The 12,875-nt window shown below is 52.4% G+C and overlaps 1 protein-coding gene across 2 annotated transcripts; it reads right to left on the reverse strand.

Moving 5' to 3' along the window:
- Nucleotides 1-5,175: 5,175 nt before the first annotated feature.
- HELT (helt bHLH transcription factor) lies at nt 5,176-7,081 on the reverse strand. Of its 2 annotated transcripts, none has more exons than XM_065837669.2 (4): nt 6,761-7,081; nt 6,299-6,403; nt 6,059-6,155; nt 5,176-5,934 (listed from the first exon to the last, which is right to left on the reverse strand). In XM_065837669.2, the coding sequence occupies exons 1-4, from the start codon at nt 6,785-6,787 to the stop codon at nt 5,441-5,443; spliced, it is 723 nt and encodes a 240-aa protein (XP_065693741.1). In that variant the 5' UTR covers nt 6,788-7,081; the 3' UTR covers nt 5,176-5,440. The 2 variants fall into 2 exon arrangements, with proteins under 2 accessions (XP_065693741.1, XP_065693740.1); XM_065837668.2 differs by having other exon boundaries at nt 5,176-5,937.
- Nucleotides 7,082-12,875: the final 5,794 nt, after the last annotated feature.

The raw sequence follows: 12,875 nt of genomic DNA on the forward strand, positions 1-12,875 counted from the left end.
GATTTAATAGTAAGGGTGAATTATTTCCATCCTACCACAGTTTGGTAAAACAACTTTGTACCCTAACTTTTACTCACAGCTATAGTGGTATCAACTGTTGTAGTTGAGTAAGATTGTACAGGTGTATCAAATATCTGTATCAAACCATGACATTGCCCTAGGGTACACTGAAGGACATTTTAGTTTTGGAGAAGAAGAAGAGAAGATCATTCCTATATCTTAGTGATAAAAGACTGACCTTTAAAGGCTAATCTCTGTGAATTCAACCCCTGGAATGGCACTAGTGTAGCATGCATGGGAAGTTATAAGGGTCTAACAAAGCCACATTTAAGCAAAGAACAAGGAAGTTAGACTAGGAAGTACTGAGAAAAGCCAAACTGAATCCAGTTATACCATGGAAGAGGGCCTGCACAGGCTTCCTATGTTATGTAGTACATAGTAATACATACATGGTACACAAAGCACATGGTACACAGGACACATTCACCTCCAGAGGAAGAGAATGGAGTTATGAAAACCATAGTCCCCGTGCCCCTCTGACATGGAGAAACCACTCAAACCATGTTGTGGTCTGGACCTCAGCTTCATGTTTGCAACTCTACATCAAATGTCCTTCTACTTGGCATCCTGAGATCAAACTCTCTCCTGATGAACTACCAACTAATCTCTTCTTCCAAAGGAAAACAAGGGCACAATGTTTCCTTCAAAGACGATGGAAGTGTCTTTGAGGGGCAAAATGGTTACAAGCAGGAGCTTCCAAAGAGGGACACGCAGTTTTTAGCCTCAAAGACTTCAACCTTGAGACTCCAGTTTTCTAAAAGAATGGTCTAAACCTCACCTGAGGAACTAAGGGCTCGGAGATGGAGGCACAGGCTATTGAATCAGAGTGAAGGCACTTCCTGCAGTATCCTGGTCTTAAGGGTTTCAGCTGGACTGCACCCTACTGTAAACACCTGCACCTCTCATGGGCTGAAACTCACACGTGGCAGAGATGAGCTCAGAGCCTAGGAGCTGCCTGGTTTCTGCAATGCAAACTGAGTCTTTAAATAAAGGACCACAAAGTGAGCTGGTGTAAGTCCTCCTGCATGCCCTGGGTTAAGCTGACAGCAAGGGTAAAACTACATCATGTTCACCAAATGCGTAACAACTGAGTCACAGACCCTGTCATGAATTCCTTGGTGCCTTGCAGGGCTCCCTTGTTCAGAGAGACTCATTTTTAAAATTACACAATCATGACATAAGCTAGGACTGCACTTCGAGGTGTTGCATTCTTACAGTAATTTGAAATTAAATTGCCTTTAAACTTTTCAGAACATATATGCAAAAGTTTAAAATTTTTTGTTAGCAAAAGCATTTATTTCAGCCTAGTTAACTGTATTACTGCTGGTGAAATATAATGCTCATTTCAATTGCTGTAGCTTGAAGATGTATGTTAAACAATCTGTTTCCTAAGTTGAACTGGATTTAATATTTTGAGTTTGAATCTTCCAAATTATTTGTCTTTTTTCACATTTGATGTTACATCAAGTTGCTCTTTGTGTTGCTTTATCTCACCTTTTAAAAACGGGTTTTGCTTATTTTAGTGTGCCACTCTATATGCAGTGTGGTCTGTGAGTAGGTATCTGAGCTTTAACTTATATACATATTAAAATGCCATTTTTATGCATTTTACTGTAATTACATGTTCTCTTGAAGAGGATCTGGTGTTGTTTTCCTAAAACAGCCTTTGTTCTTGAGTCCCTTACACAATCTGTAGGCAAGTTTGCTAGAAATAAACATGATGATGTGAGAGGGGATGGACTTGTCAAAGGCAGGAGCCAAATCTGTGAGATCAGATGCTTCAGCTTATACTTGGCAGATATGAAACTGTCAGCTGGAAGGTTTCTTTCCAAAGACCGTTTTTGCGAATGAGTGGCTATACAAGCATGTAGCTGCTTCAACAGCATATGTCTGATACACAAACTGTTCCGAAGAGCCACAGGCACATAGAAGGTCTCCTCCTCCTCCTCGTGTTTGGATCACTTCATTCAGGGAAGACACCCATCTGGGATTCTAGACATAATTTAACTCTGAGAACGTGGTGGCCGGGCAAGAAGCTCATCTGGATAAGGTGCTCATTGTACTCTGGCATCTGTCACCCTCTACTCTCCTAAGCATTTGTGGTATGACCCTGGTCAAATCATGCAGGCCACCCTGGGGTGCCTTTGAGCCTGAGGGAAGTGGGACCATCGGTGGCATCCTGCAGAGCAGTGGGACAGCAAGACTGATAAACTGGCAGATTTTTGATGTCATGGGAAAGGGGTGATACCTGTACCACTAGGAAGATGGCTATCACATACATTGCTGCTGGAACAGATCTGTGATTAAGAGGCTTTAGCAGTTCTATTCCTCCTCCTTCCTTCAGCTCTTTCATCCCTTGGCTCAGCCCCTACCGATATGCTGATGCAGCTGTTTGTGGTCCAATGCTGTGAGCAGGGCCACTGACCCAAGGTAACATGAAAATACACTTTTCTCATTAGCCAGTGACCTGATTGATAATTTGCCCCCCAAATGACTGTGTTTGCCTGGATTCACAGACTGTGCTCTGTGACGTGGGCTTTGTTTCCAGGCTGGAAACTGCACAGTGTGGCACTGCCACCAAAGCCCCCAGATCTTTGAATGACACCCTCAGACTGTCAATAATCATGGGAAGACAGAATTCTGATCTGTGTTATACATGCTTGAAGTTTATAAAACCTTTTTACGTATTTAAATTTTACTTCCATGATAGTGAAAATAAATCCTCATGATAAATTAGTGAGTTGGAAATGTTTTCAATAACATAATATCACAAAGATAATATAAACTCTTAAAAGGTCTGAGTAAATGACAAGTGGGAGTCAGTATTAGATACGAAACTGTAAACTCCCTTTTTGCTAACCATTGTTGCCAAAATAATTCTTTGCCTTCAACATAGAGAAACTACTGACATGTGACTACACTGTACAGCTATTTTCTGGTGTAAGCAGAATTGCTGTATATGTAAGACTTGGAAAGTGTGAGGAGAAAACAAGACAACAGGGAGAAGGATAAGTGGAAAAGAGGGCATGAAAGGCATGGGGAAGGAAGGCAAGGTAAGATGAGGCAAAAGAGCTTTGAGTGCCTAAGAAGGAGAAAGATGCTAGCTGAAGGAAAGGTAAGGAAATGATACAGCAAGTTACTCATTATAAGCATTTTTAGGCAGGCAGATGAGTAACACAGAAGCGAATATTCTGGGGGCTTTGGAAGGTAAAGAAGTTTATTTTCAGGACCAAACCTCTCTATTTGTTCCCATACTAGCTGCTGCCAGACACCAGTAAAGGGCACTGCCATGCCAGAAGAGGAGCCCAGATGGGCACCCCACCTGGGACCAGGTATTGCCTTTAGTTCCCTGCTGACCCAGCACAAGCCACATCCATCTTCTACCTGCTCCCACCTGGGCTGGTGGCTGATGCTCACGGCAGAGCTAAAATAAGCCCAGAAAAGAAAATTTTAAAAAGAAAATGAAGAAAAAAAAAAAAGGCAAAAAATCTCTGCCTTCCAGGCACAAAAATGTAAATAAATTAAAAACAAATAAGCTGAGTCTCTGTCAAAACACTGGAGATGCTTGTCCCAGGGGGGCTCTGCACCCTGCTGCCCATGAGCATCTGCCCCCATGTGCCATGTTCAGACGTAGATCTGAGCTGGCTTTAGCAGATGCAAAAATAATTTTTGGGGCAAAAGCCAGGGTCTGCGGGGCTGGGTGGCAAGCTCAGAGCCCTGCACAGGGGCAGAGGTGGGAGACTTTTATCCCAAAGTCATTGTAAAGCCAAAGAGGGGTTTATCCTCTGCAGCTAAATGAAAACGAAAAGGAAAAAGAAAAAAAAAAAATCCAGAGTAGCAACATTGAAAATACAAAGACTGTCATGGACCAGTGGGAGTTTGCAAAATTATATGTAAATGACCCCAGTTTTGACCGTGGTGGCCCTCTGCTAATCCCAGAGAGAAAATCTACTTAGCAAAGTTTAATTTGGTTAACAAGGACCAAAATGCTGAATATATTAATAATTTTTATTTCCAGGGAAACACTGTATCTTGAATGCTTCAGTGGCAAAGGGGGTTCACAAGAGCTTAATGCTCACAGAATAAAACTCGTGTAGCATTTGCTCCATATTCTGCACCCAGCGCTGGTAAAAATGAGTGTAGGACATGTGTTTTCATAATAGGCACCAGCCGTGCTGCTGCTGCTGAATGCGTTTGGCTGATCCCATATTGGTGCTCTGTGTGCACCGAGCAAGAGAGAGGTTCCTGCTGGATTTACCATCATCCTAAAGACGTCCCAAGGAAAGGAGCGTTTTTTCCCCTCTCTGACTGAGTCATTACGTTATCCCGCCGTGTGACCTTTTCCCCACTAATCTGAAATAGCAGCTTTTTCTGCATTTACAGGTTAAATGGAAGATACACATTCTACTTTTTACTCATTGTAATGAAGATCTTTTTGTCTGTCTCCGAATAAAGGGTCGGGTTGGTTTACAAATTGCGGGTCAGCCCATTCCATGACCTGGGCAAACAACTCGGGTCAAATCTCCTCAAAGCCTCCCCACCCAACTAGAATAAGTTAATTTACCCCTTGGCGGCTCCAGCCCTGCCGGACATACCGAGGACGGATGGCTGGGGTCCCCCTGCCCCCCTGCCGGAGGTGCGGGGACACCCGGGGACGCTGAGTTCACGGGAAACGGCAGGAAGGAGCCGTGCAACGGCCCCGCAGAGACAGCGAGTCCTGCAGAGATTTTATTTGGCTTATTCTCGGCGCTTTGCACCTCCGCCCCGCCCTGCGCCTTCCCCCTTATCCGTCCTCCTGTGAACAACCTGCGCAAGCAGAGAAACTCGCTGGCAAAACACGCGGGAGATCCCGGTGCCTTTCGGACGAGTGTCCTCGGGAGCACCCCCGCACGGGGCCGTGGGAGGAGCGTACCCACGGCGTTACTGCGGGGGAGGCGTCCCCCACCCCGCGGGGCATCCCCGGGACTTCATCCCGCCGGCGGCTCTCCCAGCCCTCCGTGACAGCCTTGGAGCCCTCTCCGACCACGTTTCATTGGTGGTTTTTTTCCCTGAATGGGGTAGGGGGGAGACCCCCACACCGCCACCCGAGGAAGCTCCCTCCCGAAAACAAGTAGGGGCGGCGTGTATAAACATTTATTCCAAGGCATCGCTTGTACAGGCACCACACCCGGAGGTGGGAAGAAGAGCGAGTGGGGGCAGATCCAGGTCCCCGGAGAGGGCGGGTGGGGACAGAGCCGGGCCCCCGAGGTGGGCGGCCGGGGGCTCCCCGCCTTCCGCGACCCCCGCACAGCTCTTTGCTCCCGGCGGCCTTCCGGTGCGCCCGGGTGTAGCTCGCAGTGTCCGCGGTCATAAATAGGGTTTTTCAGGCGGGAACGAGTCTCTATAGCATGGAAGGGTGCTGGCCCGGGGGCAGCCCGAAGGCGTTGGGGTGGGAATGGCCGAGGAGGTTGAGGTAGTGGCGGTCCAGCCCCTGCACGGAGGAGAGGAAGGTGCTGCGCTGTTGGCCGGGGCTGGCGAGGGGCACGGCGGCGTTGGGGAGGTGGTAGGGTAGGGAGGGGCTGCGGGCGGCGCCGTGCCAGGGGAAGGGCCCCCCCGAGGGCGGCTGGAGCACCGCCTCGCCGGGGCTGTGGCTGTGCCCGGGACACTCGGGCCCGGGATGCAGCTGGTAGGAAAGGTCCGGCTCCGGGAGGGAGCCCAGGGAGGTGAAGAGTGGTTCGGTGACGAAGCGCGCCTTGGACTGGAGGAAGGCCAGGATGCGGGCGTATTTGGTGTCTTTGGTCTCCATCCTCTCCACCGTCGTCAGGTAGTGGACCAGGTTCTTCATACACTCGTGGTAGCCGTAGTGGAAGTAATTGGCAAACTCGGAGAGTAGCTCTGCTGGAAAGGAAGGGGCAGCGGAGCTGAGCTCCTCGGGGTTCAGTCTTGGGGAAATCGGGGCCGCTCCCAAGCCACAGGTGTACCGGTGTGGGCCCGCAGGGGGCCGCACCCGCCCACCTACCCTTCTCGCGGCCGCGGGGGAAGTCCGCCGAGTGCAGGGCCCGCAGGTACTGCACGGTCATCTCCAGGATCTCCGCTTTCTCCAGCTTCCCCGAACTCTGCAACGGGCGGGGCAGAGAGGCATCACCTCTCCCTTGTGGTTGCGCAGTGCTCCGGCGGGCCGACCCCCGAGCCCCTCAGCATCGGGTGGAGGTCGCTCCGCACTGGGGAGAGGAGGGCAATTGCCGCCCCCCCTGCCTACCTGCTTGGCCAGAGCCATGGGCACCGTCTTCCCCAGCTCGGTGAGGCAGCGGTTGATGCGGTCCCTCCTCCGCTTCTCAATCACCTTGTGGGAAACCGGCGTCCTCTGCAAAACAGACGGGGCGCGTTAGTGGGGGCAAAGCAGCCTGATACGGCCTCGCCGAGGCAACCGCCCCCGGCCCCGACCCCTACAGTGTGGCCGGTCCCGACTCCGCTCCGAGCAGCGGCGCCGACCGCGATACGGCCCCGAGAGGGATGCTCCGGCGGCGAGTCCTCTTCGCGCCGACCCGGGGGCTCCCCCTCTGCGCGGGCGACCCTGGCAAGGCAGGCTTGTTTGGGAGGGGAGGAGTGGTGGTTGTTTTTTGAGGAGAGGCTTTTTGAAGGGAAAGGCCATGAGGGGGATGGGGCCAGGTCCAACCGGCAGCTTCGCAAAGCCGTGCGCGCAAAGCAGACGGCGACTCACCCTCCGCTCCTTGAGCTTGGAGGCCATGGTGGGCACTGCATCCCCGCTCTCTCCGGGTCCTTTATAAAGCCATCACTTCTTGGGGGGGACCCCGGGGGGCCTCCACAGGCCCGCTGATCCCATAGGATTAGGAGCGAGCGGCGCCGGGGGAATGTATGCATTAAAGATCAGGGTGGAAGGGGGCGAGAGAGGGATGATGTGTGGGTTTGTTTTTTTTCCTTCTCTCTTCTTCCTTTCGCCCCCCTTCTCACCCCCGTCCACGCAGCCGGGGGCGGCCCAGCTGTGTCGCCCCACGTGGACCTCGGGGACACACGTGACGGTCCCACAATAGCGGCGGGGATGGGGCCGGGGATGCGGCGAGCGGAGCGCAGGACGCGGTACTGCGCCTTGCGCCCCGCTCGCCGCATCCCCGGCCCCATCCCCGCCGCCTGCCTGCAAATCCCCGGCACCCCCCACCCCTCCCCTTAGTCCCGGCGCTGACTGCATTTTAAAGCCTGTCCAGAGTCATTAAAGTAATTAAGTAAGCCCTTAATAGGCTGTTCCGCCCAGTTCAAGGGAGAACCCTTGGAGACGGAGTGGCCTCGTTTGTTCTCAGGCTTTTCTCACACGACTTGGTGACACGTCCATCTTTATAAGAGATGGCAGCGAGGCTTTTTTTTGTTTACACCGCTTTATGCGACGGGGACACCCCGGCAGGTGTGGGACCGGAGGGCTGGCACACGATATTCCCCCCCACACCCCCCTCTTCTTTTTTTTTTCCGCCGGCCCGGGGAGGCTCTCGCCAGCCTTTGGCACACGACGCTCCTTTTTTGTGTGGTGTGCGCGTCTGTGCGTTGTTGTTTTACCCCCCCTGCTCCCCCCCTCTCCTTTGGAGAGGCTCAATTTGTAGCCTATTATCCTATAGGAAAATGTCCCATTGAAAAGTATGAATAGTTTCATTGGGCCTAAATTTTAATAATGCGGGTCAAAGAAAAGAGGGGCAAATAAAGAGGGGATCGCAGCTGGTCCGAGAGTGCATTATTCGGTGTCACCTGCGAGCGGGGTCGCCGACAGACCCCCTATTCATTTGCCTAATTTTGGTCAATTTAACAAACTTCAGGAGAAATTATTGTGGCATTGTTAAGGAGGGTAAAGCTTTCTGATCGAATTAACAGCATGTTTTGATCCGGTAAATGTCATTAAAAAGAAAGAAACAATCGCGTTTAAAGGGGGGCTCCGAGTTGAACGCGCCAAGTGGAGACGCCGGAGCGCAAAGCTCACAAAGGGAGCAAGTAACTGCCACAGGGGAACTTTTGTACGCTCACATTGCTGAGGTTTTTTACACAAAAAGGCATTATTTCATACTTGAATACGTTTAATCCAACAATTGTCTATTTTCTGCAAACATATTTTCACAGCATTGTTAGCTTTCCTCTCCGCGGCCCTCCGCCCGGGCAGCCGCGCTCCTCGCCTGGCGAGCGCACCGAGCCCCCGGCCCGCCCCGACCCGCCCGCACCGCCCCGCCGGGGCCGCCCCGCCGCGCCGGGGGGGGCCGCCCGCCCCTGCCGCCCGCCGCCCCCCCCCGACAGCGCGGCGGCGGGCGGGGAGCCCCCCGGGCCCTCTCCACGGCCGGCAGTGCGCCTCCGGGGCCGGCACCGGGCCGCGGGGCCGCCCGCCCGCCTCTCCCGCCCCAGCCCCCAGCCGTCCCGCCCTCGGTGCTGCCCCGGGGCGCCGCCACCCCTGGGAGGGGACAGAGAACCGGAGAGCGACCGAGGAGGCGATGGGGCAGGCCGGTGCCTGATCCTGCCCGCCTGGGCGACTCCGCCGAGCCCCGGGCAGTGCTGTGGGAACGGCGTTTATTCCAGCCGTGTCAGCTCGGGCAGGTGCTTTCTCAGAAACCTCCACGTCTCCTTCCGTGTCCCGCATCTTCCCACCCGTTTCCCTTTGTGATTTAAAAGGGGAAAACCATCCGCACCCGGTCTTCCCTGGGCGTGCACAGCGAAGGGCACCACCGCTCTCGCCCGTTCGTCTCCCCAGAAGCGGCCGGGGGAAAGGCGCGGTGCCGGCCCCTGGCCCGCCGCCCCGGGCTGGCTCGCAGCCTCCCGGGCTGGCCGAGAGTGCGGAGCGGCTCCGTGGGAGGCGGCGGCGACGATGGCGGCCCCGGGGCGCGTCTCCCCGGCCGACGGGACGGGGCGGGCCGGGCCGGCTGCCCGCCCAGGCGCCCCTGCGTGCGGTGCTGTTGGCCGGATTATTCTTCCAGGAGCCTTGTAGGTTTCGGTATATTCATTCTCGTACAATGGGATTAAACACTAACCGTTATCATCCAAATTAACTAAACTCTGAATAGCAAATGCGGGGGCTTTTATTTTTTTTCCTCCTCTTTTGCTCCACTGGCGGAGATGGAGTTGATCCTCTTACTGTCTGTGTTAACCGCCAGCTGCAGGCACCTGCGAGGCAACTTTTTACACGAGGAAAGTTGTTTATTTTCTCCTTGGCTGCCCCCGCACTGCGTCCCCCGCGGGCCGGGCCGCCCGGCCGGGACAAGCCGGGACAGCGGCGGGGAGACACGGGGCAGCTGCGGGGCTGGGCAGCCCTGTCATCCTCCCGCGCACCGCCGCTTCATCCTTCGAGGGCTTTCGGCGGGGCTGAGCCAGAGGGGCATCACCCGACACTGCCGCGGTGGGACTTTCACCGGTTTAGGAAAGCCAGGCAAAGGCCTTTAAAAAAATTGTTATTTTAAAGTCCCCGCGAGCGCCTGTTGGATCTCCGTGCGGGAAACGCGTGCACGGCTCTTCGGCAACCCAGGGCGTGCTCTCGAGTCTCCATCTCCCGCCACCGGTTTTCTGCTCTCGCCCAGGTCCCCCGCCGGCTGCAGCCCTCTCCCTGGCCGAGGGGCTGGCCGGGGACCAGGGTGCGGGCCCCCGCCGCGGTACGCGCGGAGGGTTGATGAGCACGCCGCCTTCCCAGGGCCGCGGGGCAGGGGACGAGGCTGCGCCTCCCCGACAGCCACTCGCCCTGTCCCCGCGGCCGGGCCGGTGGTCCCCGCATGGAGGAGCCGCGACCCGGGGGAGCGCCCCGGTCCGGCCCCGCTGTGCGCTGGCGGCGCACGGCTGCTGCGGGAGCGGTGGCTGTCACCACCGGGCGGTTCGTCGCGTCCCAGTAGCATGTGGAACTGGTCCTCTGCCCAGCCACGGATTCGGAGGGTCCTTTGGGAGGTGTCAGGCTGCTTTGAAGTGGTATCTAGTTTTGCCTTGTTATGGAAAGAGATCTTCTTTTCGCCTTTTATTCACTCTTTTATCTTTTGGTTCCTATATAACCTTTGGGTTATATGCATTTACTTCACCAAGTAGTTGAAGCTGCAGATATTAGTCTTGCAAATCACTGGTGCTCTGTGTATGCAAGACAGCTCCCGTGGAAATTGTTGTGCATGCAACTGGTGGATGGAGTCCAGAAACTGCCTCGGTGTGGCTGGGGCTGCAGTTGCCCCCCTGCCTGCAGGTCTGGTTCAGCTCTCCAAAGAGTGGTACATGAGGCCCTGCTGTGTAATGCAGCAAGGCAGTCACACTTCTGGCAGATGTCATGGCTGGTAGAGAGTGGGAGAATGCAAAAGATGACAACAGCTTCTCCTTGTAGGAGTACGTAGCTTTATTCCTTGGCGATCCCAGGTGTGCAAAGGTATTCCACTTAGTAGTTTAACCCTCAGCTGTATATATTGTGGTTCCTGACACTTTTTGGGGAACAACCTGTTAGTGAGCAGTGTAGTGGAAAGGGACCTGGGGGTCCTGGTGGACAGCAGGATGACCATGAGCCAGCACTGTGCCCGTGTGGTCAAGAAGGCCAATGGCATCCTGGGGTCTGTTAGAAGGGGGGTGGTTAGTAGGTCGAGAGAGGTCCTCCTTCCCCTCTACTCTGCCCTGGTGAGACCACATCTGGAATATTGTGTCCAGTTCTGGGCCCCTCAGTTCAAGAAGGACAGGGAACTGCTGGAGAGAGTCCAGCACAGAGCAACGAAGATGATGAAGGGAGTGGAGCATCTCCCTTATGAGGAAAGGCTGAGGGAGCTGGGTCTCTTTAGCTTGGAGAAGAGGAGACTGAGGGGCGACCTCTTGAATGTTTATAAATATATAAAGGGTGAGTGTCACGAGGATGGACCCAGGCTCTTCTCGGTGACAATGAATGATAAGACAAGGGGCAGTGGGTATAAACTGGAACACAGGAGGTTCCATTTAAATTTGAGAAGAAACTTCTTCACAATGAGGGTGACAGAACACTGGAACAGGCTGTCCAGGAAGGTTGTGGAGTTTCCTTCTCTGGAGACATTCAAAACCCACCTGGACACATTCCTGTGTAACCACATCTAGATGTTCCTGCTCTGGGAGGGGGATTGGACTAGATGATCTTTTGAGGTCCCTTCCAGTCCCTAACATTCTGTGATTCTGTGAGTCTGTGATTCTGTGAGTTTGTTTACTCTTGCACTCTCAGTGAGGGTCAGCTGGGCTAACAAGTTTGGCATAGGAGTTTCCAGTCTTTTGATAGCTTATAATGCTCTCTGCCTCCAGGTCTGGAGCTGCTTGGACATCACCTTGTTCCCCAGCTTCAGAGACATCTCTTACATTGATGCTACTCTTTCTTCCAGCTATAGTCCTGCTCTGTGTCCTCCTCGTCTGTCCCAGTGGAAGGACCATGCTCCTCTAATTCTGCTCACCTGCCATGAATGGGGGGTGGTGATAACATGATAGGGCTTGGGACTCCACCCCATGGTGGTCCTTCACAGAATAAGCCCTGCTTGTAGCCATGACGCTCTGATATTGTTGGGTTGGTTAGAGGGTTCTTTCCTCAAAAGCCTAGAGTGCTCTAGGAAGTGCTGTTTGTGCTTCAGTAGATGCTGTTCTTCTCGTGCTGTGACATACAGCAATGCCCATAAGCTAAACTTTGATTCTAAAAACTCTGAAATTTTGACCCTTATGTTAGGGAGCTGTGGTGGCAGATAGGATTTGGAGGTTAATAGTGCTCCTGAGTGCTCCTTATGTGCTTGTCATATTCCACCTCTGAGGAGGCATATTTTATTGTAAGTATGTTTTGTAGTGTAATTTCAATATAACACATTTTGTTCTTCAGGATTAAAAGCCTTTCATAAATGTAAAATCTTACCTGGTTTGTTTTTGGATTACTCTGGTTTGTATAAACACCAGTTAGAGGGTTGTTATATTAATGAAGACTCACTTCCCATAATCGTATACTTTTTTGACCTTACTGATTTGTACACATGTTGCAATCTGCAGTCCGTGTGTCACCCTCAGTGTCATTATGCTGTGGGTGATGGTGGCAGCAGAAGAGGAAGATTGAAGGTGGGACCCTTGAAAAAGGTCCCAGTTTATTTAAGGACTTAATGGAAGTTTCCATGGATGCACAGAATTCCTCAAAATGCATAAACCCACCCACTCAGCAGCCTGGCTTGGTCATCCCCGAAATGATCCATCCCTGAGATCACACAGAGGCGACTATTGCCTTGCCTGCAGTCTCATTCTTTTGCTGCTGAACTATGACCTTCTACTGACCATCTTTCTGGAGTGGTGCTGTTTGTCAGTCTGTCTGACAGCACTGTGCAATTTGACAGGAATAAGAAGTTAGAAAAGAGAACTGCTAGATGGCACCTGCAGAAACCAGGGCTTCAGAAAGCAATGATGTTTGCATTATGGATTATTTGAGAGTCATGCTCTCTCATATGTTCCTGTAGTTCATAATATCTCCTTTGTTGATTTTTTTTTTTTTTCCCCAGGCTTATGTGTTGTAGAGCTAATGTATACAGAATTATATAGGATGCTTCACTGATTAAAACCAGATGTAATCATATCTGTTATTCCCATTTACAAAAGCTGATTTACATCAACAGAAGACCTGACACACCTGTTACCTGTCAAATGTTTATGTATATATATATATATATGGCAAAACTTGAGACCATGTGCTGGGTGTTTGTCCCAAAGTGGTGCAGAGATGTTTGCAATTTTCTTGATGACAGCTATCTTCTCAGCCATGTCACCATTGAAACAGGATGCATTTCTCTTTAAATGACAGCCCGTTAAAATGAGAACCGAGTGATGAGATTTATTTCAGTGGGATTTAGGTAGTCTTG

Source organism: Patagioenas fasciata, chromosome 4, assembly GCF_037038585.1.
Source record: "Patagioenas fasciata isolate bPatFas1 chromosome 4, bPatFas1.hap1, whole genome shotgun sequence".
Lineage (NCBI taxonomy): Eukaryota > Metazoa > Chordata > Aves > Columbiformes > Columbidae > Patagioenas > Patagioenas fasciata.

Excerpts from the sequence above, each read along its gene's own strand:
- HELT (XM_065837668.2), bottom strand. The coding sequence starts at position 6,787 with ATGGCCTCCAAGCTCAAGGAGCGGAGG. Across the intron at positions 6,156-6,298 it reads CCATGGCTCTGGCCAAGCAG|AGTTCGGGGAAGCTGGAGAA; the intron begins GTAGGCAGGGGG and ends CGCCCGTTGCAG. Across the intron at positions 5,938-6,058 it reads CCCCCGCGGCCGCGAGAAGG|CAGAGCTACTCTCCGAGTTT; the intron begins GTAGGTGGGCGG and ends CTTCCTTTCCAG.